General features: G+C 44.4%; 1 protein-coding gene across 1 annotated transcript; it reads left to right on the top strand.

The window, feature by feature from the left end:
• Window positions 1–3,133: 3,133 nt before the first annotated feature.
• Window positions 3,134–8,304, top strand: LOC100822426 (E3 ubiquitin-protein ligase SINAT5). Its single transcript, XM_010233274.3, has 3 exons — window positions 3,134–3,578; window positions 7,216–7,602; window positions 7,726–8,304. The coding sequence occupies exons 1-3, from the start codon at window positions 3,279–3,281 to the stop codon at window positions 8,083–8,085; spliced, it is 1,047 nt and encodes a 348-aa protein (XP_010231576.1). The 5' UTR covers window positions 3,134–3,278; the 3' UTR covers window positions 8,086–8,304.
• The last annotated feature ends 11,420 nt before the right edge of the window (window positions 8,305–19,724 follow it).

Here is a 19,724-nt window from a genome sequence, read left to right as displayed (position 1 = left end):
GTACATTGTACTTACATATTGATGTCAAAATCATTGTTATTAATTGTGAGTAGTAATTAATGTATCAACCTGAAATCTAAATCAGTGCCATAAAAATTCATCTTCATCAATTATGCACATGTGTGACCATAGGAATACTGCCAACAAAATATCATCAAAGGTACCAGGTTTCATATGTTCAACTCCTTGCCAATTAGGGAGCTGATTGTTTTTTTCTTGGGTTGCGGATGATTGGAAGGGATGAGGAGAGGAGGTATTGGGCGCCCATTGCGGGGTCGCACAACTTCGCCAGCGGCATCTTCGCGGCGAGGCTGCCGGAGCTCGCGCAGGCCACCGGCGTCAATGACATCCTCCTCTTCCACTTCGTGCTCAGCCAGGCGAAAGATCCCTCGCCGAATGCCACCCCTAGCCCCAAGCCCAACGTGTGTGCCTCTTCATCTCCTCCTCCGCCTCTGGCGGCGTCCCACGTTCCCCCGCCTTCTACGCCGATGTGCGGGGGCTCTCCTCACTGCCGCTCCCCCTTGCACCGTGAACAACAGCGCTCGAGGCAGATGCTGGCAGCCGCGGCCACGGACATGGCACCCAGTCCACGGCGCCTGTTGGCCGTGGTTGGCGTCAGAAGAAGATCACAGAGCAAGCGGTGGCACAGTGCACGAGGAACCGCACGACGGTGGATAACGCCGGTCAGCCTTGGACCTCTCTGCGCACGCCGGCACGTTTCGAGAGCGGTCACCGCAGGGAGGTGTGGCGCGGGCAGTTGAGTCGGCGGCGGCGGCCCGGGAGGGCAACGCTGTGGGAATAGGAGAAGGAAGGTTCGATGGAGTGTGAGGTGACACGAAAAATTAGGAAAGGCACGGAAATTGATGCATGACACACGACGACCAAGGAAACCTTCCTGTTTTTTATTATTAGGGATAGATTTCTTGTGTATATATGCAATGTGGTCATTTCAAATGACATTGTAGTACAACGCACGGAGGAAGTTGACATAGGGCACATGACGGCATAACTGATCACCTCTATATCATTTGGGTGGTCGAGCTCCTTCCAAACAACAACCTCCGTCTTAAATAATGCGCGGCGAGAAACAATTTCAGATTCTCCAAAATCCATGAGTTTAAATACATGCACCATAAGATGGGGAGGAGGGGGAGAACACGAGGGGCAGTGGCGGTGGCGGCGGCAAGATGCGGAGGAAGGGGAGTGGAGGCCGCGAGGGGCGGCCATAGTTGCCAAGTTTCCGGGTCGAATGGGTCGAGGGACAGGAACGACGAACAAGAATCGTGGTTGGCCAAAATGATGGATTGATCAGGGTATACATCCCTTTAGAGCGGGGACGCGAACCATAAAATTTGGGGACGATGATTCGGGAACGATTAGGAAATAACCATCGATTGCTAGTTGCCTCAGATTGCAAGATTAGAAAACATGTTTTAGTTAATGGTTGCCTAATTAAATTGATTGATTTTAGCTGCGATTGGAAATCATGCCGTGATTGAGTAGTTGCCTAATTAACAGGCTTTGTTGTTGGAGGTACAATTTGGAAACATGCCTTGATTCCTAGGTCGTTAGGAGTCGCGTCCCGGCCGTCGAACCGTATGTCCCGGCCGTCGACCTCGATCCTCGATTCAGATCGAAGTTTGGACGCCCTATCATTCCGCGTTCCCGGCTTCTATGGGGTGGCGGCGGCTCGTTGAGAGGAGGGGTTTGGATCAGGTCTGAGAAAGATTTTTTTTTCTACAGAGGCGGGAAAGAGAGGCGCAGACGTGGTGGCATCGATCGTAATTTGGTTGAGTTTGACGTATAGACGACGGAAGCAACTACAAATTAAAGAATAGTATAGATATAGATAAACGTAGGTGTAAATTCGTACACTACAAGTTGCATGTTGTCTCTAGAAGGTTTGCTCACAGCCAATTTTGCGGCAATGTTGATTGTAACAGCCTAACTTTTGGAGTTTTGAAAAACTTTTTCTTAAAATCAACTAACTTTTCTTTTTGTTGAATTGTAGAAGCTTAATTAGAATTTATTTATGATATTTTCTCTTAAATTGAATTAACACAAGAAGGGATCTCCAACTGTGAGTGGTGTCATTTTGCAACATTTGGCTGGAAAATGCGCTTCACCTGTTAACCCGTTGGTCGATTGTCCGTTTGCCGATATCTGGGTCAGATTGGCTCCTAGGCACAAAATGGCATGTTCAATCTGGCCCAAGCCATTGCCGTATCACGTCATCAATCATCGATTTTGCAATTAACCGTCACAACTATTCACTGGCATGTTATCACGTGAGTTGAAAGTTGACTTGTAACTGGTAACTCAATACTCGGCGCCACACTGTTTTTTTTACCAGAGGGAATAAGTTTTTATGAATTTTTAGTATCATATGAATTCTTTAGATTTTACGTTTACAGTTCGTTTCGGCCGCAAATTTCTGAGAGTGAAATGCACCCGCAACTTTTGCAAAAGTGTCAAGTTAGTTTAAAAGTTTGAAAATGCACGTTTGAGCCCTAAATGTTTGTTAAGTGGTTCATCGTAGGTCCTAATTTTGTTTGGGCGACTTTGACCGGCCGACGTGACAGTTTGACCAATGCCACGTCGCCTGAGCCCACATATCAGATAACGCTTGGAATATGAAACTTGCAAAAAGAACCCCGATTCTCGGTTCATCACACCTGAGCTCCCTCAATCTCTTTTCCAAGGGTTAAAACATGTGGGTCCAGGAGACGTGGCATTCGTCAAACAGCCACGTCGGCCGGTCCGAAAGACAATTAGGGTCTACAGTGAACCCTTTAACAAACATTTAGGACTCAAACGTGTATTTTCATACTTTACGGACTAACTTGACACCTTTGCGAAACTGAATATCTCGGGTTACAATCACGCGTCGCTTGTTTTGTCTGGATCGGCCTGAGATCTCGGGTTACGATCACGCGTTACTTCTTTGAATCTTACATTTCAAATGAAGAGTTTAAAATAAGAAAACATTGAATTTTGCGAAATTTGTTTTGTCTGGAACGGGCCTGACGCCCGCACAAGACGGCGCCGTCGTTGTCTGTGCGTTGTTTCGGACGCAAAAGCGAACGCCGTGAGACAGCCCGTTGGCCACCGCGTCGTCGCCCCGTCGTCCCCGTCCCCAACCCCAACCAGACCACGATTACCCATTCGCACCGAACCCACCGCGGCCAGGCGCTCCCCTCCCCCACCCCAATCCCCAAATCCCCAGCCCTACCGAGCTCGGGTCGCACGGCGGGGCGCGCAACGCCGGGGAGGCCACCATGGACATAGACAGCGTGGAGTGCCTCTCCCTCCCGGACGCCTCCATGGACGTGGACGACGTCGACAGGCACCACAACCATCACCATCACCACGGCATCCCGCTCCACGCCGTGCATCTGGCCGCTAGCGGCGGCGCCGGGGGCCGCGCGTTCCCTAAGGTTAATGCTGGGGGCGGGGCCGGCGGCGCGGGAGGAGCCGGCGTTATAGTGGGCGCCGCCGGTGGGCCACCGGCGACCAGCGTTCACGAACTGCTCGAGTGCCCCGTCTGCACCAACTCCATGTTTCCGCCCATCCACCAGGTGGGTGCCCTTCCTCGCTCCGGCTCTTGATTCCTGGGTGGTTTCTGCGCGCGTCTGGATTTGGGATGGGTATGCGTGCGGGTTTCGGTGTGGAATTGGATCCGGTGGGTGTAGATTTGGTTGGGGATTTCGGTGGGACTCCTATGTTACTCCGTACCTTTGTGGGGTCGAATTAGATTGACGTATTCTGAGTGGGTTCGTGTGGTTGCAATTGGGAATTTTGTTCCCCATAGGATTAGGTGATCGTAAGTTGTTGTTTTTTGTTGGTAATAGGTTAAAATGGTTGCATTTGGATTCGTGGAGTGTAATTTGTTCTGTAAATTAGTGCTTTTGATTGATATTCTGTATCGATTTGCTCCTTTTTATGTAAGACTACGAATTGAAATATCGTCCATGTTGGATCTGAATTAGGGTGTATTAGGGTTTGGAGTCTTTCCCAGTCTAAATAATTGTACTGGGATAGTTTGTTCCTTCCGCAAGTTCCAAGTGCTTTGGAATAGTCGAAAGAAATTTTCGATTGTTTTACTGGCTAGCTTTGTGCCTGTCCTTTGGATTGTTTATGTGATTCTGAGAGAAACTGGTGACCAGTCTAGCATGGAAATGTAATATTGCGCCATTCGTTCTATTTTACGGCTTAGGCAGTGACCAGCATACTTGTGTAGTTTTAGCCGCAACAGAGGAAATATTCATCCTTGTAGTATTATAATAAACTCGTTTATGCTGGCCAGCTATTATAGTAACCTTTCACCCCACTCACTTACTCATTACTGTTGGTTTTATATCCATTGGAGTATACTTGATAGGTTGGTTGCTCTGCTGCTGGCTTTGGATGAACTTGCCTTATATCACAATCCGTAAAAAAGAAATACCTGATGGCTTGATCCGTCATCTTCGTTGGAATTCTGGTTAGGGAAACAGGGCAAGCAAATAGGAAGCATGGAGTAATTCAGATGCTGCACTTGACTGATGTTATAATTCTTTTCCTTCCATTTTGGTTTACCAATGTGGATTTAGTACGGGTGGAAGTAGTGTAAATTAAGAGAACATCATAGTTGAGGAGAGAAATCTAACTGAAGTAACACTGCATGTAAATGCTCTGACCCATTTATTTCCAGTATCGATTAATCTGGATTTGGGCCACTGGATTCATATCTTCGATGAGACAGCTTACCAAACAGAACGGTTGCTCAATATAATGTGTATGCTTTTTAATGCACTCAATTTTTCATTCTCAATCTGACATGAATGAAGCATGTGAAGAGCTGCAGTTTCCACATGCTGAATTTTCTTTTCTAAGGACCACGATTTAAGAATAATAAAAAAGGGAAACTTGAGAAGCAGTTTCCACATGCACTTGAGACATTCTCTTTGGCATTTTTATTGGATGCTATGGAAAGAGGCAGGTGTTGCAGAATTAAGTATACCAGCACCACCTACATTCAAACAGATCATATTTTTTATTTCTTGGAAAAAGTTGTAAGTAGCAGTTGGTAAGTAGGGTGAAATAGTTTTATAGTTTTTACTTTCTATGCTAGGGTCAAACAAAGTTTTTTTTATTCTTGCGTTGACGAGACAAGGAAACAGAAGTAGAGAAATATGTGAGCAAGGATAATAGTATAGCCAACTGCTGGCTATAACTTGTTGCCATGTCATCTACAGTTGGCCCAATAGCCAGTATGTATAGTACTACCTCCGTTCCATAATTCTTGTCTCAAATTTGCCCAAAAATGGATGTATCTATTCCTAGAAAGTGTCTAGATACATGTAATATTTCGACAAGAATTATGGAACGGAGGGAGTAGTTAGCTACAAGGATATACTACTTAATTAATACCTGGGCCACATCCCACTCTCACAGGGAGCCTAGGAGCCCATCATACAGCTGGCTGTTAATTAACAGCCTGCTTCTCTCCTCTCTCATCTTCTCTTCCAACTCAGCAAAAATGTAGTAATATTTAAAGTCTTACAGCCTGTCTGCAGCACCCTATTGTACTTGTTCTAAACATCATGATAATTATCCTAATCTCAGTTTTTCAGATTATATCAATAAACGGTTGGACTTGTCCGTTCCTGTGGAAAATAAAATCTTAACCAATGTAATGGGGTTGAATGCATATGTCTGCCTTCAGTTCCTTCTTGTCTTGACTGGAAGTTCTGAGTAATCCTTATGGCCTGTTTGGAATATAAGAAATACATACGAAACAGTATATGCCCCTCTCCCACCTGGTAGTTAGCTGCTGTTTCTAAACATGGGTACAAAAATGGTTTAATAGAATATTTACGTATCAATTTCTTGTAATCCACTGGATTCAAGAGATGCGAGAAGAGGACTAAAAACAGTGAGGAATTTGTGTGCTACTAAATGGAGCCACACCTGCAAATTAGCAACATTTGTCTTAGTTTGCAGCAGGAATGCAGGATGAGAATAAAGGCAGTCATGCTTCTAACCGGTAGTCAATGTAGGCCTGTCACCTTAATTGACCCCCAATCGACGAGAGCAAGGTGGAGCTGGGCGATGTGATGGAGAGCTTGGTGCCGGCTGGAGGGGTGCCCTCTCCTGCCGGATCGAGGAGCCACTAGAGAGGATGTCAGTGTGGAGTGATGCTGCGGTAGGTTGAAGTGCTACTTGACTCGCCGTGGAGCCACTGAAGGAGCACCTCCAGCTCACAGCCACTCCCTTCATGTTTCATTTCTTGGCCAGAGTAGTGGTGAATGGTGGCTACTAGGGTTGGAGAGGTTGGGGACTTGGTTGTTTTGGGACTTGGCTAGCATAACGGGCCAGATAAGGTAGTCATTTTATTTCCCCGGCCATCTGTTCTTCCTCGTATCTGGAGTTTCCTCTGTTCCTTCATCTGTATATCTATTCTTCTCCGTAGCTAGGGTTGCACCAGCTTAGTACCTACTGCGTAGCACCTTCTTGAACACTGACTGACAGTATTATACCTCTTCCATCTGTGCTGACTAAAATAGCTGCTTGTGTAGAAAAAGCATTGTCCTTATGATTGATTTTGTTTACATGAATTAGCATAGGGGTCCTGTTTTTATACCATTGAAAATTTACCAGACCCATAATCTAAAACTTTGGTCACTATCTTCTGTTTTCTTACTGTAACAAGTCCATCATCTTGCATCTGAATATTGTTAGAATTTAGAACTGCTTGGAATATTATCACACATGGGCCTAGCTGTATACGAGCTGGATATTTGCAATTTTATGTATCAGGAATTTTTTGGTAAAAAGTGAATCTTTTCCTGTAGATACATGTAACCTTTGATGTGGCAAGTGAGGATCTTAATATCTTCTTTAACAAGTAATGTAATATGGTATGGCTCTGAATAAAGTGATGGTACAAAGGAAGCACTCTGTTCAATTTTCATGCTGTCTTGTATGACCTTTAGTGGAAACCATACACAGTCCCTAGTTAAATCAGAAATCTAGCTATGCTGGTTTTGCTTTGAAGTTTGAATTGCTGAAAGATCACATTTCAGAGGAAGCATACAAGTTATTCTGTTCTGCTGGAAGCATAACTAATGAAACCCAATCTTTGCGGTGCTAAAAATATTGCTCATCATTTAAGGCCTACTACAATTATAATTTCGAAATTTGGTTGTTCAAATTATTTTGATGTTTTTACAGTGCCAGAATGGACATACATTATGTTCAACATGCAAGGCTAGGGTGCACAATCGTTGCCCTACATGCAGACAAGAGCTTGGTGATATCAGGTGCTTGGCGTTGGAGAAAGTAGCAGAATCACTCGAGCTTCCTTGTAAGTACTGCTCTTTAGGTTGTCCAGAGATCTTCCCATACTACAGCAAGATAAAGCATGAAGCACAGTGCAGCTTCAGGCCATATAACTGCCCCTATGCTGGTTCTGAATGTGCTGTGGCTGGTGATATACCTTTCCTTGTTGCACATTTGAGGGATGATCACAAAGTTGATATGCACAGCGGTTGCACATTCAACCATAGATATGTCAAGTCTAATCCGAGAGAGGTTGAAAATGCCACCTGGATGCTAACAGTAAGTGTCACAATAGCTCGTGGTATTCATTTTCAGATATCTGTATGCAACAACTCTTATGATCTGAGGCTTGAGATGCTTTTAACAACCTTAAGTTACTGACTCAATGTTCATCTGAATCAGGTGTTCCATTGTTTCGGACAGTACTTCTGTCTGCACTTTGAGGCCTTCCAGCTTGGCATGGCACCTGTATACATGGCTTTCCTCCGTTTCATGGGGGACGAGAATGAAGCAAGGAACTACACCTACAGCCTCGAGGTTGGTGGTAATGGTAGGAAGATGGTATGGGAGGGCACCCCTAGAAGCATTCGTGACAGCCACCGGAAGGTCCGGGACAGCCATGATGGCCTCATCATCCAGAGGAACATGGCATTGTTCTTCTCCGGCGGTGACAGGAAGGAGCTGAAGCTGAGGGTTACCGGGCGGATATGGAAAGAGCAGCCCAACCCAGATGGAACCTGCATACCGAACCTCTGTAGCTGAGAAAAGCAAGGTTCAGCACTTAAAATGATTGTGCTATTTGGCTGGTTTGTTATTTATCCATTGGCACGTCGTCCTTGTTTTCGGTAGTCCATTGACAGTTCCAGTGATGTACCTTCAAGCAAAGTAGAGGTGTAAAATGTAAAGTAATTCTGTATAAGCATAACGAATACATGAAAGGTTACAAGGTTGCCAATAAATGTCTGCCTTCAGTTCTCCTCTTGTTTACGATCTGTTTCATTTTTCCTGAAAGTCTAATGCGATGTGACTTTGGATCGCCTCCAAGAGCTGCCTGGCGGCTAGGGTTTTGGAAAAACTGTATCCTCCTTGAGTGTTGTTTGGCCATAACCTTGCCGGTTTCTCTGCATAGGAAGATTGACTGAGAGCATACCGTGACGTAATGCACCGTATGGAATATGGTAGCACTGATTTTTTTCTCGCGAAATTAACCCTTTCTTTAAATGCAGTAGCACAGTATCTGTGCATCGTTGCAATAGCACAGTATCTATGGCGCAAGACGATAGATGATGGCACAAGACGATACATGATGCCTTCCTGTTCTCCGTTTCAGCTTTTCGTTTCCGTGTGCTGCTGCTAGGGTCACTTTTCAATGGCTCCCAGCCAACCATACCAGGTTCAGACTACCCTTTTGCAGTGGTTGATAGCTTGCTCGTGAGCTTGTCCGTCGCTTTAATCGACAAAGTAAGCACACTACGCGTCACATAGTTCTTTGGTGAAGTCTCGGCTGTCAGTCGCTTTAATCGACAAAGTAAGCACACTACGCGTCACATAGTTCTCGGGTTTATATGATGGCTCTTGAGCTCGCAGTCCAGGTTCGTATTTGTGTTCTAAACTCGATGTCGCGGTGCCTGCTTTTGTCCACCAACTCACAATGATGGCATACTCTCTACGCTCAACGAGGTGGATGTCTACATCGTCGTCTCAGATTTACTGGATAACACTCGTTGGGCCTGTTTTTTTCGGCTTCGGCTTCTACAGAAACACCTTCTCTGCCTACAGAAACCGTAGTAGAGATAAGCTCGTTAGAAACTTCAGTCCAGTTCTTTTCGGCTTTTGTGGTAGGGGAGTTTTCAGATATAAAGACCGTAATACCCTGACCCAAACTGGCTCATAATTCATATCAAGAACTGTATATCTTAACTAGCTCATAATAATTCATATCAAGAACTGTAACATACATCAAAGACACAGGGGAACACATCCACAAAGATCAAAAATTTCTACTCGTATCAAAACCATTCATTGGTACTACTCCAAATACAACACAAAATCAGAATCAGGATCAACATATGAAAATATCTTCAGGTTTCTTGTTGGAACGAAGGACAGAGCTCGCCGGGCAACAGCATGTGCGGCGGAGGAGTTCAGGTGCCGGCGACGGAGTAGATCCGGTCAAGACAGAGGAGATCAGGTCATCAGGGCGAGGAGGATGGAGAAGAGACGGCCGGCGAGTAGAGGCGGCCGGCGGCGGAGCGAGCGGCCGGCGGAGTAGAGGCGGCCGGCAGCGACCACGAACCAGAAGGGCGGCGGCCCTCGCATCTCCGACGAACCAGAAGGGCGCCGGCCCTCGCAATGCCGACGAATCAGAAGGGCGGCGGCCTCGCATCTCCGACGAACTAGAAGGGCGGCGGCGGCTCCAAGCAGCTTGGATGGCGGCGGCTCGAACCCTAGTCTCAACTGGAGAAGATGAGGAAAGGAGGCATGAGATGGTTCGCAATGGGGATGGCACGGGAGAAAGAAACGAATCCGTACGCGGTGGCATTTGCCATGTAATCAGAGCGTCTTTTGGGACAAAGAAAGGTGGAATTTTTTAGAAGCACAGGAAACTATCTAGATCAGTTTTTTCTGGTACGAAAGATTTTGGGGATTGAGCTGCTCTTAAAAACTGGTTGGAATCGAGTTTTTTTTGGCTTCAGCTCTTGTGGACCTAGATGCCGGTTTAGAAGCCGAAAAGAACCGGCCCGTTTACTTGTTGGTGTTCTGATTCGCTCGGCCGCCGACCATGCGGGTGAAGTTTGTGCAACTGGTGTTGACTCAAACATTGGTTTTGTCCAAAAATAATGTCGGAGGCACTTCTCTCGTGGATAGTTTTGTCGCACCAGCCATGTCTATTGCTGTTTTAAACGACTCATTTCTATTAGGCATTACAATTTTTTTATTCGGAAAAGGCAATCAATTAGCTAGGAAAATAACAAGTTACAAGGGTTTAACATATTCACCTGAACAGGGATTGGCAGTGCCCCAGCTAACACACCTGAGGCATTAGACTCCCTAGCAAACTTTGCCAAACTGTGCGCTAAACCATTTCTAGCTCCGCTAGTCCAGCCGCTGTTAGACTCCGCAAAGAGAGAGACATCGCCTGTTTCAACTCTCGATAGTGGAAGCATAGGTTGGAGCGGTCAGAAGCAGCCCTCTCCAGACCCGAGACAATCGCCTGGCAATCAACTTCCAGATGGAACTTTGTGTCAGGGTCCAAAGCGAGAGCATGGAGACTCTCCAGGCAGGCGATGACCTCCGCTTCCTCCGCCGTAGCACAAGCCGAGCTAGGTCCCACAGCAGTAGAATTGTAGAAACAATCCGGCCATCATCCGATCGCCGGGCAGCTCCCCACCACGCCTCTCCTGACGTTTCAAGGAAGCTCGCATCCGTGTTCAGCTTGAGCCATCCATGGGCCGGGGGTTTCCAAATCTGATCAGCGGCATCGACGTGTATGGAAGCTCCAGGATCATTCACTGGTGCGCTGTCCCCGGCTAGTATGTGAGTAGTATCAACATTCGTCTCCAGCATTTCCCAAAAGCAGTTCATTCTCCATAGCCAAAGAGTAGTTCCTGATGAAGACTGCGGAGGCTCAGTTGAGAATACAGAGTCATTTATAAGGTGCCAAGTGTTAACAGTATATGGGCGTCGGCCCATTTAACTAATTGGAAAAATCAAAGGGGTGGCAGTGGTGTGTGTTGGACTTTAGTCCCACCTCGTCGATGGACAAAAATTCAGACCAATATGTAAGAGTTTGTCCCATGAAAACCTTACTGGGATGATAAAAAAAGAGAATCTGCTATCTCTGCACCACGTATTAGCGTTTCCATACGCGGACTTTGGACCTTTGGAGCGTGGTTGGAAAATAGCAGATTTTATTTTGTCCCGCGCTTCTAACTTTATTTTGGAAAATAAAGTTGATCCCCACTATCTTTATTAAATGTTTGCAAGCTTGACATGTAAAGTATCCATCTCATCATGAGCATACAAATTTTTCACATCACCATCCGCATCATGTGTTGTAGGCCATTAGAAATTTATTTGGGTGGTCCTTTCAAGTTTGATATTTTGATACCTAAGATTTTCATCTTCAAGTTGTATATAAATATTTTACCAAATACACATATTTTAATGATATGTACGTCGATCTTTTTAAGATATGCAAATACACATATTTTGATGTTCATGTACATCAAAATTACTCCTATAGGTGTCATGAACGATAAATCGTTTTGTCCAACAATATTCATATTTTTTTGCACTGAACTGTATTATTATCATTTGTTCCTAACATCATATCCAGATGTGCATATAGAACTTTCCGCAGCAAAGCGCGGGGAATCACCTAGTTTTATCCACACCCACGACTACCTAACATACCGATATCCGGATAGACTTCACGTTCGCGTGTGGTTAAGATATCGGGGCGTGGTGGAGATATGCCAGGGGGCGGTTCCTGTATATAGGCATGTCGTGCTACAGGAGGTTTGGGCAATCGAAGCTACAAAAGGGAGACATCCCTATCGATAGAATTAGCCCCGAACAAACCCCATCTTCTCCTCTGCGCTCGCCATCCGCGAGACTCGCCGATCCTCTCCCTGCCGTGCAGCAGGGCGAGGAAAGCAGTAGTCTCCAGACTGTCCCCGGCGATCGAGGACCTGCACGGGTAGCCAGGCGATCAAGTTTCTGGGAAGTGCTCCGCATGGCTGCTCACGTTCTTCATCAACCCCTCCTCGTCTACAATCGTTGTCATCTACATCAGTTCGCTGCCCCAACTGTCCTTCCGTTTCTCAGTAAGGAAGATCAATTCCTATACCTTCATATTTCTTGTGAGATCGAATATATGCTGTGCAATATGTTGCTTCGAATCTGGTCAATTTCGTTGTTGTTATTTTGTGATCTGTTTTTTTTTTGGCAAAATATTTTGTGATCTGTTAGCTTGCTGTTGTAGGACTGCTAGCAGTAATTTCGAGGTTATAATTCTGTCATCATTTTTATTGCAATTAGTCGGAATTAAATTAATGCTAGATCTTGCATTATTTCCAACACCAAGCTCTCCACCAAAGGAACAGCAGCCGCTGCCGAGTAAGCTTATCATTAGGCTTCCAGGTTATCGAGATCGGATTAATTGATACCCATCCCTTTCTTGCACTTGTAAACTCTCACTTGGGTTAATATATTCAGACTGGGAGACTTTCCCCCGGTGATTACTCATAAATAAATAAAAACAAAAGAAAGACGAAAAAAAGGCAATCACTCGTTCGGTCAGATCAGGCGGAAAAAACAATGTTCAGAATACCAAGGTCTTTCCAAAAACATTTACCAAAATCACGTTCAAATTTGTTTTGATTAGAAATGAAACTGTGTGTTTATTATTACCAGAGGGCATGAATATATACTCTGCGAGGGGATGCCAAGGCATCGTTACGATTTGTGGAGACACCTTTACGAACAGTTGTGTCCCAAAGTTTTGTACAATCCTAACCGCTAACACTTGATTAATTAATCACTGATACAAAATGCTAATCCTAACTGCCAATGGCTACTCGGATGGATGCAGCGGTTCACAACACTCCCCCTTGTACAAACGTCAATTCTTGAGTTAGACATTGTCTTGATAATTCGTCGTATAGTTTGGGTAATAATAATCTTGGAAAAACTCCTTTGAAAAATCCTATGGGAAAAATAAGGAGAAACATAGAAAATAATGATATACAATTGAAAACTCCTTTAAAACCCTATGGGAAAAATATAAGGAGAAAACGATATGGTATATTGATATTGCCTCATTAAAAACCTATATGAGAAATTGATTTTGAAAAAAACTCATAAAGGAAAAGATTACAATATTAATCATCTGATGGTAATTAATGGGTTATTAGTTCAGAAGATTTTCTCCCCCTGAACTTTGCAAATTTCTAAGTCGTCTCATACCAATTCCATGAATACATTTTTCGAATGTAGATGTTGGTAAAGACTTAAGTGAACAAATCTGCTAGATTGTCACATGATTTGGTTTGCAAAATATTAATTTCTTCACTTTTCTGTAATTCATGAGGGAAGAACAATTTAGGAGCAATATGTTTTGTCATGTTACTTTTTATATAACCCATATGCATTTGAGCAATGCATGCAGCATTATCTTCATAGATAATGTTTGGTGATTCTAATGAACCAATATCACATGATGTCTGAATATGATTTATCATTCTGCGAAACCATACACATTCTCGTGAAGCTTCGTATAAAGCGATTATTTCAGAATGATTAGTGGAAGTTGCTACCAAAGTCTGTTTTGTTGACTTCCATGAGAACGCAGTTCCACCATATAAAAATACAAAGCCTGTTTGTGATCTGGCATTGTGGGGATCAGATAGATAGCCAGCATCCGTATAACCAACCATAGTAATGTCTTGATTTTTCTGATAGAACAAACCAAGATCTTTTGTGCCATGTAAATATCTAAAGACATTCTTTATTCCCGCCCAATGGCGTTTAGTTGGAGCTGCACTATGTCTAGCAAGTAAATTTACCACAAATGCGATGTCAGGTCTAGTACAATTTGCGAGATACATTAATGCACCAACAGCACTAAGATATGGGAACTCGTGTCCTAATATCTCTTCATTTTCATCCCTAGGTCTAAAAGGATCTTTATTCATATCGAGAGATCTAACGACCATGGGTGTTTTGGATGGATATGATTTATCCATGTTGAATTTTTCCAAAACTTTCTGGATATAGGCAGGTTGATAAACAAGAATTCCTGAGAGAATGTGCTCAAGTTGTAAACCTAAGCAAAATTTGGTTCTACCCAAATCTTTCATCTCAAATTCCGTCATTAAATGATTACGTGCTTCATTTATATCTAATGTACTTCCAATGATGTTGAGGTCATCAACGTACACCGAGATGATACAAAAACCTTTTGAAGATTTCTTTATAAATACGCACGGACAATCGTCATTATTTGAGTAACCTTTCTGAATAAGGAACTCACTTAGTCGGTTATACCACATTTTCCTCGACTGTTTTAAGCCATACAGTGACTTTTGTAATTTCACACAATACATGTTGCGATCTATTTTTGGATTCGGAATTTTAAGTCCATCAGGAACTTTCATATAAATATCCGCATCAAGTGACCCATATAAGTATGCGGTCACTACATCCATTAACTACATTGATAAATTCATTTGTACTGCCAATGATATTAAATATCGAAACACTTATTCCACTCATAACAGGAGAGTATGTATCATCGTAATCGATGCCAGGTCTCTGCGTAAACCCTTGTGCTACAAGCCTTGCTTTATATCTCACCACCTCATTGTTTTCGTTTCTTTTTCGAACAAAAACCCATTTTGCTCTCACAGGGAAAACCTTTTGAGGAGTACGCATTACTGATGAAAATACCTTTCTTTTGTTAAGCGAGTGTAATTCTACCTCAATAGCTTCCTTCCATTTAGGCCAATCTGAGCGCTTGAGGCACTCTTTCATAGATTTAGGCTTTGGATCCAGTTGAAGGGTTTTAGCTATTTTTGAGGAGAAATATATGTCGACAAGCGTAGTCTTTCTATTGTATGATTCTCCTAAATCAATATAATTTGTGGATATTTCTTTAATGGCCTCAGGTTCCATGTGATTTCCCTCAACAATCAAATTTGGGTGTTTCGATGTCCCAACATTTAGATTTGTGCACACATTTATGTTGGGGTTTTGATGTTGAACATCTGGTTGGTGTCTATCAACTTCAGGTTGATTTGCATTTACTATTGATTTTCTTTGTTTCCGCGGAGGCTTCTGAGAAGTCTTATCCTTTGTTTCCAGATTTCTCCCCCTTTTATTTGCATTTGGGAGATGAGTGGTTTTAATTGGTACCTCCACTCGTTCTGGTGCATTGACTGCAGGAATATGTGATTTAGTGACACCTTTATGGTCAGTAAATGCGTCTGGCAGGTTGTTTGCAATGTGTTGCAAATTTATGATTCTCTGAGCCTCAAATCCAAGGCGGTGGCAAGGGACTCCATGCGAGGTGGAGAACGACGTCACGAGCTGCAGATCTAAGGCGGCGGCCGTAGCCCGCGGACCATGCGAGATGGAGGACGGTGGCTGTAGTTCAGCGGACTCCATGTGAGATGGAGGATGACGACATGGGTTGCGTGCCGTTGGCGGTGTGATGCCGCTAGCGGATAGTTGTGGTGTGATGCCGCAGGGAGGAGAAGGCGGAGTGATGCTGCCTCGAGGAGATGAAGGCGCGATGCCGTCACGAGTTGACGACTATGAGCCATCACTCCTGTGAGAGGGGTCGTGGAAGTGCACGACCAGAGGTGTGATGCTTTTGGTGACCGTGCACAGGTGTCGGTGTGAGGCCGACCACTATGGTGTGATGCCAGTGTGAGTAGAAGATTGGTGTGAAGCCATCTTGTATGGAGTCAGTGTGAGGCTGTCACAAGATGAAGCACATGGTAGGTCATCTGGATTAGCGGATCTAGCTGATATGACAAGATTAGGGGGGAGAATGTTAGTACTAATCTTGCCATAAATTAAGTAGTGGTATCTAGAAGAATCTAGTTGGCTGTTTGTAGATGGATCTAGGTTAGTCTAGAAGTATCCAGGGTATGTAGGAGTCTTACTAGAAGTAAGAATAGTACTGTTCAAGTCAGTTTTAGAACAGGGCAAGGAGCAGGTTGTAGTAGTTTCTAGAAGTTACTGTTCTGTGAACATAGTAACCGACCTAGATAGCCTATGTAAGGATGTATCCCCCTGTAAGGAAACAAGAAGCTTGTGCTGCATTTAGAAGAATATATGTAGCTTCATATCTTGTTTGTGTGTGAGACACTAACATACCAAAGAGAATGAGAGGAAGGTGAGTGTGAAGCTCATCTTTTAGAAGCTGAGACCTCCTAGTGGCTACAATGTCGACGGCTACTGTGCTGCCCTGTTGCCATCGGGGGGTTGGTTCTCCATGCGCCTGAGCCCGCTTCGTGACGACGTGGTCTCTTCTAAGCCACTTGCTTCGGGTTGGTCTCGGTTCCTCCACGTCAACCCCCGCGGGAGCCCTACGCTTATCTCTCCTGCTCCCCAAAAACCCTAGCCCAAAAAACCCTAGCCAGTGCTGCATTGGGGGTGATGAATCTATGTGAAGCGCTCCTGTCGTTACCTCTTGCATCCTCCAGATTTCTGATTTTGATTCGTAGTAGTATGTGGTTTCTCTAAACACGCTGTGTGCAGATCTGAGAAAGAAGACTAGAGGAAGGATCTAGGGGAACAAGACTAGAGGAAGGATCTAGGGGAACTGATAAGGATCAACGTGATCCAAAAGGGTTTTAGGCCCAATCTTTCAGATCAGCAACCGAGCGAAATCAATCTGAAGTAATCCAGATCAAATCCCTCCAATTCCTCACGTTGAAACTGATTAGAATCAACTCCACCACAGGGCATAACATCAGATCTTCAAGATCAGCAAGCAAACACGACGATATGCGCCCCCAAACATTGAGACTTTTCTGGTCTATTCTTAATTTTGAAAATTCAACTCCCCTTACAACGACGGCCGCCAAGAACCCTTTATAGGGCGACTAACACAACTTGGGTGGGACAGGCCCCCACGCCACACAACTAAGGCCCACGGACTGAACTAAAAGTGGTTTTGGACAGGCCCAAGACCATCAAACAAAAATAAAGAAAAACTGCAAATTTACATAAATCTCAAACTTTAAAACAAAGTAAAATTCAAAACCGTTGGTGTTCTGAAATTGGGCTTCACCTCATCGTTCGGAAGAACTTGAACGCAAAAAGATCCAAACCTCTGAATATATGGAGGTGGTGAAATAGCAGGAGTAATAGATGTCCTCCCTCATCATCCCGCCCAACTTGAGAGGAAACCGTCCTCGGTTTCAACTTGGCTTGTTGGACCTTCTTCTTCACAGCAAGTTGAAGTCTCCTTTCCTCGCTATAATGATAGGAAGCAAAAATCTGATCCATACGGATCTCCCACTCCAAATAATCTTCCGGTCCACGATCACCCGAAAATGGAGGTATGGACAATTTGATACGCCCAAAACCACCATCATCATGTGGAACGCGAACAGCATGACCAACTTGATCACGAACAAGTGGTTGTCCATGAAGAACGCCTGCAGGACCAGCAACAAATGGGCGATGTTCTGGTACATCATCAAGTTCGCCATCAGCTGCGTATCCCACGTGTGGACGATGCTGTTGTTCAGCAGGGCGGCGATGAACCACGTCGTGAGGATGTGCATGGCAGGAGCATCGCCTAATGCATCTATCCGGGTAGCTAACTGCCCAATCTGTTCCGACAACGCAGCATGACTCCGACGAATATAATCGCAAGTGTTGTCAAAACCAGCCCGGACATTGGGAGCCAAATCTGCAGCAAAAACAGGCGGCTCGAGGTTCTTCGGCTCATCGGCAGCAGGGGCTACTGAATTTTCCTCGGTCTTGGAAGTCACCATCGCGTGCAAATGATGGAAAACTAGAACAGCCGCAAAAACCAATCTGGCGAGAGGGTCGCGGCAGCAATCGGCAACCACAGTATGGAGCAGCGCCACAGACGTATGCGGCAAGCCGACACAGAAACCTTACGCGCACGAAGCAGGAACACGCGGCAGGGTAGGCGTGCTCTTGCCGGGTGAAAGAAGTCACGGCAAGATAAATTTGACGAAGATGAATTGGATGAGGACTCCTAGGCAGAATCGGCCGAGGACTCCCTGGCGGACACGAACAGGGGGAAAATAGGATCGATCCGGATGGAATTCGTCCAGAACAAAAATCTCCAGGAGAGAAGTCTCAGTAGGAAATCGCCGTGAGAAACCCGACGAGTCTGATACCAATATGATAAGGATCAACGTGATCCAAAAGGGTTTTAGGCCCAATCTTTCACGGCGATCGACGAACAAGCAAATCAGCAACCGAGCGACATCAATCTGAAGTAATCCAGATCAAATCCCTCCAATTCCTCACGTTGGAACTGATTAGAATCAACTACCGCAGGGCATAACATCAGATCTTCAAGATCAGCAAGCAAACACGACGATATGCGCCCCAAACATTGGGACATTTTCTGGTCTATTCTTAATTTCGAAAATTCAACTCCCCTTACAACGACGGCCGCCAAGAACCCTTTATAGGGCGACTAACACAACTTGGGTGGGACAGGCCCCCACGCCACACAACTAAGGCCCACGGACTGAACTAAAAGTGGTTTTGGACAGGCCCAAAACCATCAAATGAAAATAAAGAAAACACTGCAAACTTACATAAATCTCAAACTCTAAAACAAAGTAAACTTCAAAACCGGTGGTGTTCTGAAATTGGGCTTCACCTCATCTTGAACGCAAAAAGATCCAAACCTCAGAATATATGGAGGTGGTGAAATCGCAGGAGTAATAGATGTCCTCCCCTCACCAGGAACACTTTGGTGTATAAGGAGAACAAGGTGCTACTTTCTCTCTTATTAATACAGTCAAGTTTGTTTCTGAATCCTTCTTCTCCTGATGCAACAATCTCTATGATACTCATCAAATTAATCAAATCTATTTCATGTCTTCTATTAATTAGTTGTTGCTCAGATTCCATTCATGAATACACGCAGCTGATCCCGGGAAAACCAGTCAACCATTGATGTACCTGAACAAATTGACAGAGGGCTCCTGGCTGAGTAAACCACTGATGTACCTGAACAATCTCTGCTAACCTCCCCTCGATCATATAATTCGTACACGTTCTTTTTTATTTGTAGATATTGTTGGACCAAAATTATCTCTCCTCTCTGGACAGGAATATCTGCAGAGAAGTATGACATCATCATCTTCATAATCTGAAGGTATTTTATCTACTTGCAGTCTCCAATTCATTTTCTTACGAACGACTTGTACTTGGCTATCTAGGTTCCTGAAGTGACACATAGATAGGACATATAATTTAAAATATGGTGTCTGTTATCTCTGCTCCTCAAATTGCTGATGTTCTTTGCAAAATATTGTACCTGACCATCAAGCTACTACGTAGCTTGTGCCACTCCTTGAAATGGTGCAGTCAAGAAAATGTGGTATCATATCTAGATGTATTTTGGATGCAGGTGAGCAACATTTCTCTTCAATATGAACATACTTATTAGATAGTCTACTAGGTGGCAATCGCGAGTGGCAAGCTATGACAGAAAAAAAATTTGGTTGTCCATACTGATTTCGAATGTTTATATTGCTTGGCTAGCTTAGGCCATTTTAGAAATTCCTTGATTTCTGGAATTGATGACATAGCATCTTTTAACCATGTCTTCCTGAAGAGTTTGAGATACTTGTCTTGGTATGGCCATAGGATATATATGTGAAATGCAG

This window comes from Brachypodium distachyon, chromosome 2 (assembly GCF_000005505.3).
Source record: "Brachypodium distachyon strain Bd21 chromosome 2, Brachypodium_distachyon_v3.0, whole genome shotgun sequence".
Classification (NCBI taxonomy): domain Eukaryota; kingdom Viridiplantae; phylum Streptophyta; class Magnoliopsida; order Poales; family Poaceae; genus Brachypodium; species Brachypodium distachyon.
The sequence above is the reverse complement of the archived record's forward strand: the minus strand, read 5'-3'. Positions and strand labels throughout refer to the sequence as shown.

Excerpts from the sequence above, each read along its gene's own strand:
- LOC100822426 (XM_010233274.3), top strand. The coding sequence starts at position 3,279 with ATGGACATAGACAGCGTGGAGTGCCTCTCCCTCCCGGACGCCTCCATG. Across the intron at positions 3,579-7,215 it reads TGTTTCCGCCCATCCACCAG|TGCCAGAATGGACATACATT; the intron begins GTGGGTGCCCTT and ends ATGTTTTTACAG. Across the intron at positions 7,603-7,725 it reads ATGCCACCTGGATGCTAACA|GTGTTCCATTGTTTCGGACA; the intron begins GTAAGTGTCACA and ends CATCTGAATCAG.